General features: G+C 43.6%; 1 protein-coding gene across 4 annotated transcripts in view; it reads left to right on the forward strand.

The window, feature by feature from the left end:
* LOC310874509 (rho GTPase-activating protein 44-like) overlaps window positions 1–18976 on the forward strand; it is a 91776-nt gene that overhangs the window by 62922 nt on the left and 9878 nt on the right. Inside the window, exons 8-18 of one of the 4 annotated variants that reach the window (XM_083787339.1) lie at window positions 64–132; window positions 410–491; window positions 608–735; window positions 3683–3794; window positions 7823–7904; window positions 8438–8518; window positions 9153–9266; window positions 12558–12649; window positions 14027–14207; window positions 17463–17666; window positions 18819–18976. The exon at window positions 18819–18976 is cut by the window's right edge and continues 376 nt beyond it. In XM_083787339.1, the coding sequence (XP_083643465.1) occupies window positions 64–132; window positions 410–491; window positions 608–735; window positions 3683–3794; window positions 7823–7904; window positions 8438–8518; window positions 9153–9266; window positions 12558–12649; window positions 14027–14207; window positions 17463–17666; window positions 18819–18976 (1303 nt within the window). Of the gene's footprint in view, window positions 1–63; window positions 133–409; window positions 492–607; window positions 736–3682; window positions 3795–7822; window positions 7905–8437; window positions 8519–9152; window positions 9267–12506; window positions 12650–14026; window positions 14208–17462; window positions 17667–18818 lie in introns of all 4 variants that reach the window. The other 3 variants (XM_083787342.1, XM_083787340.1, XM_083787341.1) reach the window with 3 other exon arrangements.

Consider the following 18976-nt stretch of genomic DNA (forward strand, 5'->3'; position numbering starts at 1 on the left):
AATAATTGGACGTTGTTGTTGTTTTTGTTTGTTTGAAATATGTTCTTGTCTGTGTTCCCTTAGGATCAACTATCAGCAGATATGTACAGTTTTGTGGCCAAAGAAATTGACTATTCAAGCTACTTCCAGACAGTAAGCACAATGCTGTAATACTGTGCTACTAATAGATATACAGGTTCATCCATAGGCTATATAACAGCCTCCCTTTCTCGCTCTTTTTCATTCCTATCACTTCTATATTTCTCATTGTACCCATTGTAAAATGTTTTCTCTCTCTGTTCTCCCTCTCATTTCATTTTCTCTTTTCTCGTCTCATTATTTGACTCTCTCTCATCTTTATTTTGTTCACACTCGTCTTGTCTCCTCTCTCGTCTCCTCTCTCCTCCTCTTCCTCTCTGTCTCTGTGCAGTTGATAGAGGTCCAGGCAGAGTACCATAGGAAATCTTTAGAGCTGCTACAGACTATTCTGCCTCAGATCAAAGCGCACCAGGGTGAGTCCATGCTTGGCGCACATACACGTACGCACACGCACGCACGCACACACACACCTTTCACAGACTTGCCAATGACTGTGCATTCATTGTGTTTGTGTGTGTGTGTTTGACAGAGACCTGGGTGGAGAAGCCCTGTTACGGGAAACCTCTAGAGGAGCACTTAGCTCTCAGCGGGAGAGACATTGCCTTCCCCATCGAGGCTTGTGTCACCATGCTGCTGGAATGTGGCATGCAGGAGGAGGTCAGTGTGTGTGTGTGTGTGTGTGTGTGTGTGTGTGTGTGTGTGTGTGTGTGTGTGTGTGTCACGACAGCATGTATTATATGGTGTCGTGACGTGTCACGAGGTGTGACGGACTGATGGCCATATATGGTGGCGTGGCGGACTGACAGGTTTTGCAGGTTTTCATAGTAATCTGCGACCTACGGCCGCAACTAGAAGCTCGACCCGCCGCACGTCTAACGCCAAACGAATTTGTGTCGCAGTGCGAACCGAGTGAGACACACACACACACTTTGCCTGTGCCCACTGACCGCGTGTTTTCCGCGCTGGGACGGCTGTGTGCTTGTTGTTTCTCTTGTGAATGTCGTGTGTCCGCTGTCCCTGTATATTCTCGGGCCATCGCATCACGGAAAGGGGATAACCACGGAGCTAGGTTGAAAACGCATGGGTAGGGTCGGTGACGTATGCAGCGCTTCTGCATGCTCAGCGTGAGTCACCGTCTATGACTTGCTGAACTGAACTGTGCACGAAATGTTCACTCACAACTTGTTACCGGCTCAAATGTATATATAGTTGGACAAACTCAAAGGTGTTTACTGGGGGCAGTTCAGCTCAGATAGTTCAGACCTATAGTTTCGTAGACTTGGTGCAATTCGGTGATGAAGTTGCAATATTGTTGTATTTTTCATTTGTTTCGGTTCGTGTTCACTTCTTAGCCCGATATCAAGTGCACCAAACATTGTAAATTTTTCGGACAGAATTTTCAAGGGAAACTTACCGACATTTCCTGGTCTTATGAAGCTAGATTTGGGGGTTGGCTTAGTAACTTCAGGTGTAGCCCTTCCTTACCCTGTGTCTCAGGGTTTGAGTCATTCATGCTGCACGCAACAGATCAATGCGTGTGTAAACCCACACTGACCAATCATTATGTTTCGATTACTGTGGAGGTCAGTGCACGCATCACGGCCAAAAGAAACAAACAAAAACACGTTTTTTAATGAGAGTATAGATTATTGTTGAAGGGAGGGAATTATCTATGCTTTTGTATCCCCAGTGCCAACATAGTTCTACAACTTAGATTGATTAAAGCACTAATACCACTTTTTGTATCCTACAGATATTAACCCGTTTAGGCCTGACGTCGAAATTAAAAGAAAAGTCTTCAAAATACTGACAGTTTTCTGAAATGTTTTGAAATGTCAGAGGTGCTCAATATTTCATGTCAAAAATTAAATGTAATTGGCCACCGACCTCCATCTGAAAATATGATGTTCCAGGGACCTCCCCGGAAGCAAAGATTTGAGTTAAAATGTTCACTCTGTAATAATATATATTCAAAGATTTGAGGCACATTTTTCGCAATTTTTCAAAAAATAGCAGACCTACAAGCTCATAGCGCACTACCGAGTGGCGCACTATGAGCTTGTAGATCTGCTATTTTTCAATAGCTGCTAAAGCATAACATAATGCTAACACCAAAAGGGGTTCCCGCCCCAAAATGGGTTAAATAACGAAACAATCTCTCTCTCTCTCTCTCTCTCTCTCTCTCCATCTAGAACAATAGACTTCGTCATTGCGTGTGCAACACTTCAGCATTCATATAAATATAAGTTCAGTAATGGGATTACATTTTGTATAGGGCAACTTATATTTAGCGACTTTAAACAAGCCATAAAGTAGTAGTTCAAAGATTACTTATTGTCTACTGGTGGAGGAGACTCAATTGACTTGCAAGTCATCAAATTATTGGCTGAGGAATGCGACAAAAACGAAACAAATCTCCCATGAATTCAAGGCTTCATGTGGTGTGTAATTGATAGAAAATATCAATATCAGGGTGAACTACTCCTATAAACATAGCCTACTGTCACTGAGTTCTGCTACAGCATAGGCTACATCTAAGGTCATTTAATGGAATAAACACAAGTGTAAGTATAGTCAGATTAATGATGGGGTAGTGATATTATAAGCCTGTTTATGCATTCACACACAGTGATCGTTTTGTCAGCAGTCCTGCATTTGGCAGCTGCAACTGTCTTGCATAATTGTGTTTAAATTATTCATATTAGTGTGATATGGTCATATAAATGTAAATATCTCCACTTATAATCATTATTTATTAACCCATTCTAGATGGGTACACCCTTTTGGTGTTTTACACATTATGTTATACTTTAGCAGCTGTTGAAAAATAGCAGATCTACAAGCTCATAGCGCGGCACTGGGTGCCGCGCTACAAGCTTGTAGGTCTGCTATTTCTTTTTAATCGCGAAAATGTGGGGCAAATCTTTGGATATATATTCTTTCAGAGGCCAAATACAGATAATTCTAGGGGTCCCGACATAGAAACATAGGTTTTTCAGAAAACTGTCAGGATTTAGAAGACATTTGTAGAATAATTTCTCAGGTCTAAATGGGTTAATAGCTCTTTTTGACTATAAGAACAGTGAACTGTACAGTGACACATATTTCAGAGTTCTGGATTTGTTTCCATATGCTATGGTTCCGTTTTCAGATAACATTCTGAGACAATTTGGGACCTACTAAGAAGGTAGTAACCCAGAACTTATACTCTTTTTTTTTTTGCTAAACTAGTAAACATAGCAGATTTACAAGCTGGCGTATAGCAGCTGGCGTAGCAAATATGGCGTACTATCTCCCCATTCAGGAGTGGTTCTCGTTATAAGGGAAATGAGCAATAAACCACCACAGAACTTAAAAGGTTTCGGATTGGTTTCAGGTTATGGAAGGTAAATAAATGACATTTGATGTGCAGACTTACAGTATGTTAAATGTTTATTCAGTATGCGTTTATAATTTATGGATTCACCCATTTACAGTAGTGTTGGATAGACATTATTAAACTTGCGTTTGAATCTATTGTATGACCATGTATGTCACTTACAGTATCATCCCTGCTCTCTCTCTCTCTCTATCACTCACTCTCACATTAATGACCTCTTCTCAGGGCCTGTTCAGAGTCGCTCCCTCAGCCTCCAAGTTGAAGAAGCTCAAGGCGTCTTTAGACTGTGGCGTGTTGGACGTCCAAGAGTACTCGGCAGACCCGCACGCCATTGCAGGTGAGTCACCGACATCACTGTGGAACAGGCCATGCACGCACAGGCCCTCCTTCTCCATTTAATTTGTCACCGTGGCGACAGATAGCAATCTCAATCTACCCTGCAACGGGGGCAGAGTTCTCAAGGACCACCTGTTGGTCGTTAGGAAAATTTGATTTGCATAATGCTAGTTTTGCATAAATTACAGCTTCCCGCCTCCTCTTCATGCTTAATTGAAACATCTGCTGCCGTCGTCTCAGTCTCGTGCAGTCGTGGGAATCGAGGTCTTGATTGAGAATGCCACTGACTTGGCAGCAGCCCACCCTACACATTCCACCCCCCAGCACCACAAAAATACCACCATCTTTTCATCTAATAGCCCTCATCATATTTCTGAAACATGTAGTTACACTGGTAGAGGAAAACGCAGTCTCTGCTAAAGGTTAATTTATCAGTCACTTGTAAGGCACAGTTAAGATGCAGAAGATTAGATTAGAGCTGATGTTAGGTTGACTATGTTGTTTTTTGTCTCTTTTGCAACACTCTCTGAACACTCTGAACAGAATTTTAAAGTCTAGTATGTTTTTCTTAGTATGTTTGCCACCTCTGTCTTTACTCTATTATTTTGTTCTACCTATGTAACTTATGCAATGCTTTGCTTTTTATTAAGCTGCTGAAAAAGCTTAATGAAATAGAGAAAAATAAAATCCTAATAAAATAGGATAATCGGGAAAAGTGGCCATATAGACTCATACTGCAGTTTGTCGAAATAATTATTTTTTTCACTGTTTTGTTTATTCAAGATTCAGGGTATACAGTAAATCAAATGACAGTATATGTGACACACCAATATGAAACATATCAAAGATAACACAATGTTGTGAGTCCATACACAAAATATTGTGGTAGCATAAAATAAAAATAAGAAAATAAAATAAAAAGTTGCATAGTCCTATGCTAACATGGAAGCGACACTGATACAAACAACATAACCTGAATCAAGTTTTGAAACAAAAACAAGACAAACGTACGACAAGACAAGACAAGACAAGACAACATGGCATGGTCATTGGTCACCCTTCCAAAACATAATGGACGTGGCAGCGCATCCTAATAATAAATATACTGAACAACCCAGCCGTGTCGGGAATCTACAGTAGCATGCTCAGATCCAGGATTAAACTCATTCAATCTGGAATTGCTTGGAACTGCAAGTCATTTACTAGTGCGAGGAAGGGGCCCCATGTGTCCTCAAATTTGGATACCGAGCCTAGTTTGTCTAAATAATTCTTATGTTGACCCTGGCGCAAAGCGTGCATGCAGCGCAATTATCATTGGTAGTTTCTGACCAATGCAGTTGTAATTTTGCTACTTACAGAACGTGTAAGTAGCAAATGTACTTGAGCCCTTCTGTGTTCCCATCTGTGTGTTGGTCTGGTGTGGCCTGGCCTGGCCCATTGTTGGTGCATTGCTATATTTAGGCAGCAGAAAGAGAAAGTGATGGTGTCATTGACCAACAAAAAGTCCTGGTGCAGTATTTTCCTGCTAATGAGTGCATTTTTCAGATGTGTCCATATATGCAGGCTCATAACAGCGTGTGTACACACTGCGTACAATCAATATCCATCCAAAATTCAACACACTCACATTCATCATAGCAGATGACATTGCTGAGAGTCTCATCATTTAGGTTCTAAAGATACCGTAATTAATAATGCATTTGAGCTAGTGCCCGGTGGCACCAGACAATTTGTGGTGCCGGGAGGTACCGAGTCCCAGACGTGACAACTGTAAATAAACGTTTCTGTGGTCTGAAACATTCATAAAGCACGTAATTGCTTTTATTCAAGCAATACTACCTCCCGGCATACTACACGAGAGGGTGGACTTTTCGTCATTAGAGTTTACACTTGCTAAATGCCTAAATTGTAAATTGTAATTGTTCACACAACTTGAGTTGTGTGGAAAGACCAGAACCAGAGAAAGGGAGAGAGTGCTGAGAGAGAGATGCATCTTTTCGGAGACTGTCTCATACTAAGCAGTGTGAGTCGCTCATCCAGGGCCAGCACTATTTGCAAATCTAATTTGTAAGCGACCACCAGGGAGGGAGAGAGGGGTGGAGGGGGGGGGGGGGGGGGGGGGGGGGGGGGGGGGGGGTGTACCGGACCATGTCAAACAATGACTCTGTCCGAACACATCACAGTCAAGATGCCGATAGCACCGCAGCTAATTAGCCCGGCTCCCCCCCCCCCCCCCCGAGGTAGCCATTTATTGCTCTGAGTTTAATGTGTTTATTTGGCCCAGCCACTAGGAACATGCCTACAGACACACACACACACACCCACACACACACACACACACGCACATACGCACACGCACGCACACACACATAGGATGGTAGCACGGTTATCATAGTGTCCTCGACACTCATTCTTGTGAGGGATCTCCGGGCTTCCTCGTTTGTCATCCGTCCCACGAGTTCCCCCGGGGGAAATAAACACAGCAGACCAGAGAGAGAGAGAGAGAGAGAGAGAGAGAGAGAGAGAGAGAAAGAGAGAGAGAGAGAGAGAGAGAGAGAGAAAGAGAGAGAGAGGGGGGGAGAGATACGGAGAGAGAGAGAGAGAAGATGAGGCAGAGGACATCATCACCACTGGAAAATTACACTGCCAAGCCAACACATCAGGATTTAAGTGCTGTTAGAAACTAATTCCCTGTGCTTTCTTAACCCTCCAGCACCAGAACAGTTTGACGGCGCATGGACGCACGCTACCCATTCAGGACGGGAACCCCTTTATGGTGTTTTAAGGACTAGGTTATATACTTTAGCTACTGAAAAATAGCATATTAACGTTTTTAACTCAAATCTTTGCCTCTGGGGGGTCCCTGGAATAACATATTTTCAGATGATGGTCGGTGACCAATTACATATAATTTTTGGGGTCCTTGACATGAAATAGTTTGAGAAGTACTGACATAGAAACATTTTTCAGAAATTTTCAGATTTAGAAGACGTTTTGGCTTAACGAGTGCCAAGCAAATATCTTAATTGCAGGTTGGTTTGCAAATGCTAACGCATTTGAGATAGTCTAACTGGACACCCCAAAGGACTAATTTATTATACTTGTACGACAGTGTCACCAACTGAAATGTGTCACTGTTGTTGCTTTTTTCTTCTTCTTCTTCTTTTAGCTAAAAAATAAATTCGGTTTTAGAAAGAGACCCTGCTGAATTAGGCTTTATGCTGCCTTTTTGCATAAATCAGTGCTATTGAACACCCTTTATGTCTGTGTGGTGTTTCGAACATATTGAACCAATGGAAAGTAGTAAAAAAAAGCTTTGGACAAAACCCATTGGCCCCTCAAACTGTCTGCTAAAGCAACCACCTCTCCCCCTCTCATGCAAGTAATTGACAATATATAATGTCACAACACCAACTTTGATGAAGCAGTATTGCTTTGTTTTTAAAAAGATATGGTTTTCTTAATTTCCTGAAACCTGGTTAGGTGGTGTTAGGTGTTAGGTGGTGTCTTCCCGACAGCAGAGATATAGTAGTCCATTTAGGCTCAGTAATGATAGTGACATTACAAGTACAGTATAGGCCATTAGGTCAGAGGGATACATCTTCTAACATAATATATTCCATTCACTTCATTCTCCATCCAGGCTTCAAGCCGCTAATATAAGGTCACAGATGCATGGTTGATCCTGTTGCTTCTGCAATTTCATCCTGGCCACGTTTTGTGCTTCTGTGAAAGCACTTTCCTCATTTCTTCCTGTCTGTCACCTTATAGCGCGCGCACACACACACACACACAAACACACACATGCACGCCATGCACATCGCACACATGCACACACACACACACACGCGCACACAATTTACAATTTAGGCATAATATGCCTAAATTATATTATAGCAGACGCTCTTAATCCAGAGCGATTTACAATACGCACACACACACACACACACACACACACACACACACACACTCTCTCTCTCTCTCTCTCTCTCTCTCTATCTCATTTTGCTTTTATCTTGTTCTTTCCAGGTGCTTTGAAGTCCTACCTGCGGGAGCTCCCAGAGCCACTGATGACATTTGAACTCTACAATGAGTGGATTCAGGCTTCCAAGTCAGTATCTTTTATTTATGTGCACTACATTTGTCTTTGCTGTGCGTGTGCATGTGCATGGTGTGTGTCAAGTCAAAGTTATTTGTGTAGAACATTTTATATGACTCAATGTGCTTTAAAATAATAACAGAAAATGGAGAGATCAACAATGAAAAAATAAAGTTAATATGTGTGTGTCTGTGTGTTGACAATCCCTCTTCCACAGATAAAAATACCAGATTATTGGTAATGGTGGGATTTCTCATCAATCTTAGGCTAGCTGACCTTTAACCCCAAGAAAGCGCATACACACACACACACACACACACGCACACGCACACGCACACGCACACACACACACACACACACACACACACACACACACACACACACACACACAGCTGCCGCCTCTCTCACCCTCCCACCCCATGCTGCCATTTCAATCTCTTCCTTGGTATATATAGTTGTTTTTCCAGAAACCCTTCAATGCATCATCCCCCTCCTGTCCCCATATAGTTCTGTTGTGTGAAAATTACATATTTTGTGATGTGCAGCATTCAAGACCAGGACAAGAGACTGCAGGCCCTCCTCACAACATGTGAAAAGCTGCCCCCAGCCAACGGCAGCAACTTCAAGTGAGTCACCGCTTCTCTATTTCAACTCCTGCTGAGGGTGCAACAGTCCCGATCCCGACGACCGTTGCTGCGTGTCTTCTCCCCCATCTCTCTCCCTGTTTCCTGTCAACCTGATTGATTGATTGATTGAAATATTTATTAACAGTTTGCAGAATTACAGTACAATTCAAGCACAACAATACAAAGACTGTTAGCTGTGAGTGGACGACCCAATAAAGCATTACACTTGTTTACAAGAGGGTACCTACTGTACAAAAGCCCAAAAACATATCTTTAAAAATAGAAGAAAGAAAGAAAGAAAATAAGCGATAGTTACAGCATAACACTAGTCCTGCTCCTCTATTCCTGCCTGCACTCCTTCCCTTTCTGTTTCTTTTTTTGTACAAATAAATAAAAATGATTTCATACATAAAAAAAGTTCAAACTATTCTTTAAAAGAATTTCACGAATAAAATGAAAACTAAAGAAATTCCATAAATTCCACATATGTAACACCGTCATACTAGCGGCATTAAAGAAAGAACACATCCAGACAACCAAAGAAGACCACCAAAATGAACATACCATTTAAAAAGGTGCTACTTGCTTTTTTTCCTTGAAATACATGCAAATTTATGCACACTGTTTTTAACAGGTATTTGATCAAATTCCTTGCCAAGCTGGAAGATGACCAGGATGCAAATAAGATGAGCCCTGGAAACATCGCCATCGTCCTCGGCCCCAACCTGCTGTGGATGAACAATGAAGGGTAGGTCCATAGTTAATGCTGTTACACACAATCTACACCAGTGGTTCCCAAACAGTTTCTTGTCAAAGACCCCCAAATTGGCACTTATTAGTTCGCGGACCCCCATTTGAAGAGATACGCCACGGACCCCCATAAGAGAAGATTTTTACGGCTCTAGCAGTAACTCTCAACGTTTAATGTCAAGGACCCCCAGTTTGACATGAATTAGGCTACGGACCCCCATTTAATGGCATTTCTATCTCTGGGACCCCCAATTTATATTGTAAAATCAATGTTAATTTAACTCTGAGAGTGTACAAATGGAACCAAATGGACCCGTCTCAGAGTTACAGACCCATAAAGGTCCATTTGGTTCCAAACTATCAATTAGCTGGGGACCCCCTGGAACTCCCTCAAGGACCCCATGGGGGTCCCCGGACCCCACTTTGGGAACCACTGATCTACACCAGTATCATTCTACGGGGAGAGGATCCCACAGAGCTTGCTTAAAAAGTATGCAAAAAAACATACTTGAAGTCAACTGTATATTCTGTTGTAATCAAAGAAAAGCCAGTGCACTCTTTTATGTGTAATAATGAAACCGCTTTCATTAGTATCCTTGCTCAGCGATGTGCAAATAACAAAGCATTTTCTTTTCTTTTTTCCATTTATATATTTCATTTGTTTTGTCATTTCCATTGGGTTATAGCAGGCATAGCAGTTATCAAGTCAACTTATATAAAGGGCTACAAGATACATTTTAACCCTAACCCAGGTACCTAAAACATCAACACAAATGAAAAATCAGACTTGTTAAAGTTGCAATCCGTAACTTAAATGTAATTGAATAAAATGTTAGCCAATCTCTATGGTGTTATACAACGTAACTAGCAGCACATCTGCAGTGGAGATGTTCTCCTTAAGCCATTGAGGAATTTAGGCCTCGTCATTGTAGAGGACACCTCACCTCACACGTAGCCAGACAACGTTTCCACAATGTCCGAATGCTATATAGCAGGGGTTCCCAAACTGTGGTGCGCGAACGCCCTCTAGGGGGTGTGTGACATGAAACGGGTAATTGCGGTTTTATGTTGTTATTTAACACAAAGGGCAAAATCCGGTAAAACACTGTTCTAAGGAGATGTATAGAGCTGTGGGAGTATACAGGAGCGGGAGTATACAGCAGTTGCATGTCTCTCAGTGCAGTGATATCTGTGATTATTTGCCTTAATCATATTGAAAGATGTATAATTTTCGGCCAAATACAATGAGACTGAGTGTTGGGGGGGGGGGGTGCGTCAGCTAGGTCAGGTGGTAACAGGGGGTGCATGGCCAAAAAAGTGTGGGAACCGCTGCTATATATAGAGTTTGGAACTACACCTCCCGGTATCCGAGACAGTAAGCTATCATCTGTTCGTCATTTCCGCTCACAAAAATATATCTTAAGACTGAGTAAAAGTACCATATTTGGATTTGAGATGTAGTGGAGTAGAAGTAAAAGTATTGGAAATTGGAAATACTCCAGTAAAGTAAAAGTACAGATGATGTGCCATTTGAGAACTTCACACGTCATGCCATTCGCAAGACAGTTGATTGTCAGTAAGTTGTCAGAACATTGTCAGTGAGAAAAGAGGGCATTTGCAAAGGTGTTGTTGTTATGTTAATGCTATTCAGATTCCTTTTTTTCTTCTCCAATGAATAGAAGTGTCGAAAAGGGACACTTGTTTTCAGTAACAAAAGAGAAGAATTAGCAAGGCTATGCAGTGAAAAGAACCTTGGGAAACAAATACTTCCAGGAAATAAATGCAGGAAATGTACAGGAAAAGCCTGAAGGGTTGGGACATCTGTACCTCAAAATGTTACAGTACTTGATTAAATGTACTTCATAGTTACTTCCCACCATTGCTGTAAAGACTTTTTGTCTCATTGATCTATGAGGCATTTGTCTCCTACCTCCTGAAATGTCTACCCGGATCACATCGTTATGTCATGGACCCAGGACACTTGTTAGTGAGCTGATGTATTGAGCATAAACGCCCAGAGCTGTGAGCCATGAGCCATGGCTCGTCTTACGCAGTATAAACCAGGTTTTACAGCCAATTATAGACTGTAGCTGCGAGACTCGCTGCAGGGGGAACGTGAAGAAGTCTGAACATCCAAATGTTTCATGAGTTGCTTGGGTTACTTTCGTTCATGCGGTTCTGCAGTTACTTTCGAAGCACTGCTTGTAGTTCTTCCACCGGTGCCCAGTGATGTCAAAGAAAATACGTCATTGGGTGGTGGAGGTAGTAAACTAGGCTGGTGTTGTAGATATGCTAGCCTGGTGCGGCCAGGATTCCTCCCCGCATGAAGCGTCAGTGAATCCTCGCTATGAGTCTGGATGCGCCAGGCTATAGATATGCCACTATGACCCCCAAAAAATAGGAAATAATGTTGAAAATTGATAAAGTGTTCGGTGAGGCCTTTAGGAGGGCCATTATAATCCACCACTCCTGAATGGAGTGCCTGGTGCTGGTAGTCTGGTGCAACGCACAGGTCCTGGGCCTGCTGAGAGCAGGAGTGGACCTGGTGAGACGTAGGAGGGGCCCGGACAGGGAGTCAACCCATAGATAGAGCCTAGTCCTTCCACGCGCCAGAATTTGGTTCTCCCAGTCCCGGCAGAGTAGTTCCGGAGCAACGGATTGTGTGGCCTTGCTCATTCCCTGATGGACTGATCGAGGGTAGCTACTGGGACGTAAATCGGGATTTGATCAAGACCCGGCTGGGTCGCCTGAGTGGTATGATGTTGGTAGACCCGAAACCCTGTTGACCTCAGGAAACATCACTGAGGATGAGGATACGTCCCAGGTGCATCCATGCAATGTATTTCTTTAGTTATAGGGTTTCTGCCGAGGACAATTTTTTGTACTGGCAGATTTGTCTGGTGACTACTACTCTCCAATATGTCTTTAAGAAATTAAATTGAATATCGCTGGGTGGTGCACGCTGCTCGGAGACTTCTGTAAAACTCCAACTGTGTTTCCCATTAGTGATAAACTATGATGAACTAAGTAGCTGAGGGGTGAAGGAGACTCTCATAATCCCATGTAAATCTCCAAGCCCCTTTTACCATTGGCCAACTTTTAATTAGTATTTTTAATGTCCTCGGTTTTCAAATTGGAGCTTTTAATTTTCTCATTTAAACTGTAACATTTTCGAGGGAAATGTCCGTGTCTCAGCCTTTTAATTCTCCAAATCCTGGCCGGCCCAATTTCACCCCAGGCTGTCGTGCGTGTCTCCTCTATATTTCCACCCGCCCGTCTCTCCCCGCAGGAACATCACAGAGATGATGACGACCGTGTCCCTGCAGATCGTTGGCATCATTGAGCCCATCATCCAGCATGCCGACTGGTTCTTCCCTGGAGGTGAGGATAAGTCATCAAGGCAACGAGAGGGATGGATCACTTCTGCCCATCTTACTGCCAGTGTTGCCAAGTCCACTTATTCTTGGACTTGTTACAGTACTTGCTTAATGGGCTATATGCAATTATGCATACAACCCTTCCGCGTTCAGTTTTGGCCCGCCGCTGCACTTCTGGTCGGCAGCCGACTCATTGCTGGTGGACGTACGGTCGATGATTTTGTAAAAGTTCTTTAGTTTAAACCACACTATTTCATTTGATTATTCGTGGTTAGTCGTGGTTTTTCACAGTTTGTATTATTTGTGTGGCGATGTTGACACGATGACATGAGTTAAAAACGTCAAAATCTCCTTTTAAAAACGGCAGCTCTTCCAGCTACGCTGCTGCCTTCCAGTCACCCACTCTCACTGCTCACGCACTGACCACTGACTGACTGTCTCTCTCCCACCTCGCTCTCATGCGCTCTCATCTCTCTCTCTCTCTCTCTCTTTCACACGTGCACGTGCAATAGCTGCGTCGTCATAGCTACCTCTCGACCTACGTGTGTGTGTGTGTGTGAGAATGAGAGAAAGAGAGAGGTAGTATGATGATACAGATACTGTGTGTGAGAGAGTGGGAGAGAGGGAGAGAGGGAGAGAGGTACATAGTATGATGATACTGATACTGTGCGTGAGAGAGAGGGAGAGATGAGAGCACAGATTATGTTCCTGGGTGGGAGAGTCAGTGGTCAGTGCGTGAGCAGTGAGAGTCGATTAGTGGAACACAACTGGAAGAGCTGCCGTTTTTTAAAGGACATTTTGACGTTTTTAACTTAATGTCATCATGTCAACGTCGCCACGCAAATAATACAAACTATGAAAAACCACGACATCAAATAATCAAATGAAATAGTATGGTTTAAAGAACCTTTTTTGTTTCCTACAAAATCACGACCGTGAGCAATGAGTCGGCTGGTGACCGGAAGTGCAGCGGCAAAAGTTTCCCAGATAGCCTCTCTACCCATTCAGCCATGGCTACCTAATAATTTGACGCCCAATAGTTATGTTACTGGTTACCACAAAAGTAATTGCGTTACTTTGTAACATGTTAATCCTGACACTGCATTTACTTGTGCCAATGAGCAGTTAATGTATACAATACTATTCACTATTGTCAATGCTTGTTCATTGACAAATCTAACACACAATATGATATGTATTAGCTACAATTGTGTTCTTACATCACTGTGTACAAAGTTACCCTCATGTCATTTTTAACCTTTAGAGAGCAGCAAATTCATACATTTGACACGGTATTGCTTTTCAAGTTTGAAACATTATGAAGGCAGCTGTCAATTTCTTTGCAGAAATATCATTACATTTATTCATTTATTTTTGTCAGAGATCGAGTTTAATGTCACGGGCAACTATGGCAGTCCCGTGCACACCAACCACAATGCCAACTACAACACCATGCCATCACCGGACTTGGACCAGACCGAACGCAGGCAGAACGACCAGAGCCGAAGGCCACTCAGCGTCGCCACCGACAACATGATGCTGGAGTTCTATAAAAAGGACGGGTAAGAGAGCCACACAATGATTCAGTCTTTCAGTCTGGGACGTGGACACGCATTAGTGTTTCGTGACGTGTTTCTCCTTTCACATTTCAGAGAAGAAAGAAAATGTGGCCACAACTCTTAGAGAATTACGTCACTTACAACATGAAAACAAATGATGTACAAGTTATGTCCACGGATCAATTAAGAGTGTAGTATAGTATTGTATGGTAGTCGCATAGGAACTAGAAGCTTGTTATTCAGTCAGTCCTAGACATTCCGGCATGTGTGTACAACTTAATTATCTTTAGCATTTTCATTTCAACCATCTCATTGACTCTGCACCCTCGATGCACTTATTCCCTCATTCAACACCAATCCTAAACAGACACTCTAAATGTTTTTCTTGTTCATAATTAAACAAATTAAGACTGCTGTGCTGACATATTAGCTGTGGGCTTATTCTAAATGGGGGGGGGGGGGGTGGGGGAAGGAAACTTGCAATTCTGCCTAATTTCAGAGTTACGTGCATCGGTGCATGCATGTACAGTGAAAGTGAGAGAGAATGGACTTCTGCTCACAGATTGGCGCAGGAATTGAATTTGGTGAGGAGTTTGGATTTTGCCCGTTGGACCGTTGGAGGGACAAAGACAATATCACATTCCTCCTTCCTTCTTAGTGAGTGAGCCTGGAGTGAGAGAGAATAGCAAAAAGAAATGGGACATGGTAGGGAGGTTTATACCGTGATATACTGGGAAATCTGGACATCGTGAAGAATTTTTTTTAGGATTTGCTAAGTGAAACCATTCTGTCTCGATCTGTCATCTTGTGTGTGTGTGTGTGTGTGTGTGTGTGTGTGTGTGTGTGTGTGTGTGTGTGTGTGTGTGTGTGTGTGTGTGACTCATTCACTCTGTCTCTATCTCGGCATATCTCTCTCTCTCTCTCTCTGTGTCTCTCTCTGTCACTCTCTCTCTCTGTGTTCTTTAATAGGCCCTTGGTCTTATCAGGCCCTGCCCTGCAGAATAGTCAGGCTGAGCCCAGCAGCACTGGGACCAAGTAAGCCTGGCTAATTAAAGCTGCCTGGGTCTGTGTAAGCCCCAATCAATAGAGCTTGCCTTTCATTAGAAACACATACTCTTCCGCTCTGACTGAGTTCAGACTGAAGTGTTTTGCTTTTTTTGTTTTTGCTTTTTTTTTGTTTACAATAGTTTTCTTGCTTGGTCATAAATAAAACACATCCTAAAGTGATATTTTACTTTGGGATAGTGCACATTACATTACTGCACATTACATTGACTTTTTAGTGCACATCGTTTTCTAGATTCAGATTCATGAAGATGTAATGCTCTTAGCAACTGCAGCCAGTCAGCACCACTTTATTTCAGTTGCGGGAAATGGAAAGTAGACTAGACGTAATGTCACTCTGTGTCTGCTTGGATCAGACATCAAACAGTTAATTTGACTGTTTTGTGTATATTATACTGAGTATAAACATCTGACAGTCTGTGGTGACAACAGCAAGACATCCAGTACTTGGTGTCAAGTACAGTACATAAACCTGTAGGGATTATTAATTTGTGAATATCTCTCCCTCTCTCTCTCTCTCTCTCTGTCTGTCTCTCTCTCTCTCTCTCTCTCTCTCTCTCTCTCTCTCTCTCTCTCTCTCTCTCTCTCTCTCTCTCTCTCTCGCTCTCTCTTGCTCCATAAAGTGTGTTGCGCGGCTATCAAATGTTAAAATAACTTGAGGGACATTTATCACAACACTGCAGGCAACCACTTGTGTTAACTAAAGCTTTAGAATAAAGTAATTTATTCTACATTTGTCTTATTTTCTGAGGATGTGGGGTGGATTTCTGGGATCCACCGGGAAACTTTGACCTAATTAGCACTAAATGGAGCGATAATTTGCTTGCTGGGCAGGATGTGCTTGACGCACCTTTGGGAAGGCACATTTTCACCCCTCAGATCCCTCTCCTCATTACCGTCAGCATGACTCACACCCCTCCCCACCAACACCAGCAGCCTGCCAGCCCAGTGTTGCGCCAAAATGTGTGACCTATATTATATTAGATATAATATTATGTATTATGTTATTCCTCGGATTTGCGGAGAATTCCCAACCGTGACTCCTGGTGTCACATAATTCGATTGGTCACCAACATTGGTGTAACATCAACCTTGCATCCCACTCCCCGCTGCCTGCCTCACCATCTTAGCTTTCAGAGCTCATAAATGCGACCTGCCAAACTCCCACCGACACTTTAATAAAGACGCTCTGTGTGGGCGAGGGCACAGCACTTTCTCATGATCTGTATTCCTCTGCTCATTTCTGCTTGTCTCTGTTCTGACACAAACGCAGCAGCATTAGGAAGATACAAAGGTACTGTACTTATTTTCTTGACTTTTCTCCAAACCCACTTGCCGCCTTTTCACCGGTGTTGTTGTCTCAGCCCGCACGTTGAAAGAAACTGTCTCTTTTGTCATTTTGTCTCTTTAGTATTCCATTCAGGTCTGCTCACTGTTGGAAGTGACACACTTTGACACCGGTAGTTCAGGGTTTCCCAACAGCGGGGTGACAGAGTGGAGGTGAATGGCTGGTTGTCAAGTCTCCCGTGGGAACAAAGCAGGCCTTTCTATCTCGTTTGCTTAACCAGCATCTTTTCAATGTCACTGGATACACATGTTTTGATGAGTTCAAACACCAAGCCGTTGATACAAAAGCATTTTGTTGCTTTCATTTAGAGACAACCATGTACATAGATTGTTTTGGACGATTCCTGTTTTCCTGTGATTGCCTGATTTCTGATTTCTTCCTGTGATTTCTGTTTCTCTAACCAGAAACTTGCTATATTTAGTGCTTAGTGCGATTATTCTCAGGCTAAAGAATAAGCTGCATATCACATGAATACCCCATCAAAACATGAAAAGAGAAAGGGCAGTTATCCTGTAAATTTACTGTGTTGGTGTTCTGTCCTTGACATTCGCTGCTGTAGAGCCTAATTTCAACCATACACAAGGCTCTGTGCCATGAGTAGTGTGATGTTTTCCCCAGCTGCTGACCTGGGCTCGGGTTTGGGCATGGTTTTAGTGAAGGCCAGCACCTATAAGGGAGAGTAAGGCTGATCCTTAGTTAAGCGACTCCGTCCCAGACGCTCCGTGTGTACTAGTGTTCGACACCTGACCCACCCACGCCCATGCACCCAAACCCATGTGACCACCACACTCGGCCCTGAACTTGACTTGGCTGTTGATCTCTGTTCCCCCCTCCCCCCAATGCAGCATGGGTGTGAGGGTGATGGACACGACTTGGGTGTCACGCAGGGGCTCGTCGTCTGCGTCCCGCAAATCCACCTCCACGCCTCCGAGCGTTCAGCCCCCCGCCCCGCCCAACAATGACGCGCTCGCTCCCGAGCAGGCGGCGGGGGAGCTCTCGGCGTCCCCCTCCCCCACCCCTCCTCCCGCTAGCAGCAGTGACCGAGCCAGGTAAGGCCGCGGTTGGTGCCCTGTCCTCCGCTTGCCCCCCTCCACCATACCCCCTCCCCCCTCCCAGTGTGCTGCTCCCTCACAGTGCCGCTGCGACTGACCTGCCACAGCGGCGTTGTCTTTCTGCGCTTCAACCCGTTTACCTGTCTGTAACACACCCCCCACCCCGCCCCCCACACGTTGTTAATTTGCATCTCTCGACGCATGTCCTTATGAACTATACCCCTGACTTTCCAACTGTTCTTTAAGTCAGCGTTGTTATTTGTAAGCGTCACTTATTGTGCAGTAAAGCTCTTGGTGGTGTCATTAATGTTTTGCCTATAGTTCTCTTCATATTGCCTTGCCACTTCAGGTTGGTTGATTTTGAAGTGTCTCACTGGGAGGTCTTCTTTTTATACGGCGTGGCTCTGCAGGAGGCTGGCTGTCTATACTGTAAGAGGGTTACTGTGACTGTGTCTTTGTGTGTCTGTGTGTTTTTGTCCGGAAATAATCTGGACTGGACAGATCATCGGAAAACTTCGTATGCATACTGCTAGTAGGCTAGCACCATGCATATTTTGTTCACATGATTTATAGTTTCAGAAATACAGTGTGCAACTTTGATTGTATACTGGCAGTCAAGGGGGGTTGGATCGGGTTGAAACCTTACAAAAATGTCCCAGGCGGTGTTGTGTAGGCCAAAAAGTGCAATTCTAGAAAAGAAAATGACGAGTTCAGTGTTAGAGCTCAAGCTTTCTAGGACGTGCTGCATGTGCATGTCGTTCATGCCTTTTTGACATTGTTTTGAGGTGTCATTCAGCAGCTGTGACAACGCATTGTTGCTAGGCATGCATGCCTCGCTTGCAACAGATACGGCAGTTGATGGAATGCATGCATTTGAAAATGCCTAAGAATGGTTCTGAGCCAAATGTTTTTGTTTAGCTTTTGCTGTTCTCGTTTAAGTCCTCCCCACCTTCGTAACATCACAGTGTAAAAATTAGAATGGCACTAATTTCCTCCCTCACAGCTACTGAATGAGCACCCACACACCCAGAATTCCCCACTGGACTTTCCCCTCCACGCCCCAATGATCATCGCATCCACTGTCAAACATTAACATTTGACCACCAGCTCAGTTCCCCATGAAACCTCTTGACGTTCTTATCGTTGCAGCTCGGACGACGCGTCTTCCAATTGGTCGGACTCCTGTTATGCCTACCCCTCCCCAGAGGAAGAGAGGCCCCCTCCCCCTTATCCCTCTTCCTCCTCCTCTTCTTCCTCCTCGTCCCACCCGCTCCCTCACCACCATGTCTATATCCGAGCACCTCCGT

The sequence above is a fragment of the Protomyctophum parallelum genome (assembly GCF_964188405.1).
Source record: "Protomyctophum parallelum genome assembly, chromosome: 17".
Classification (NCBI taxonomy): domain Eukaryota; kingdom Metazoa; phylum Chordata; class Actinopteri; order Myctophiformes; family Myctophidae; genus Protomyctophum; species Protomyctophum parallelum.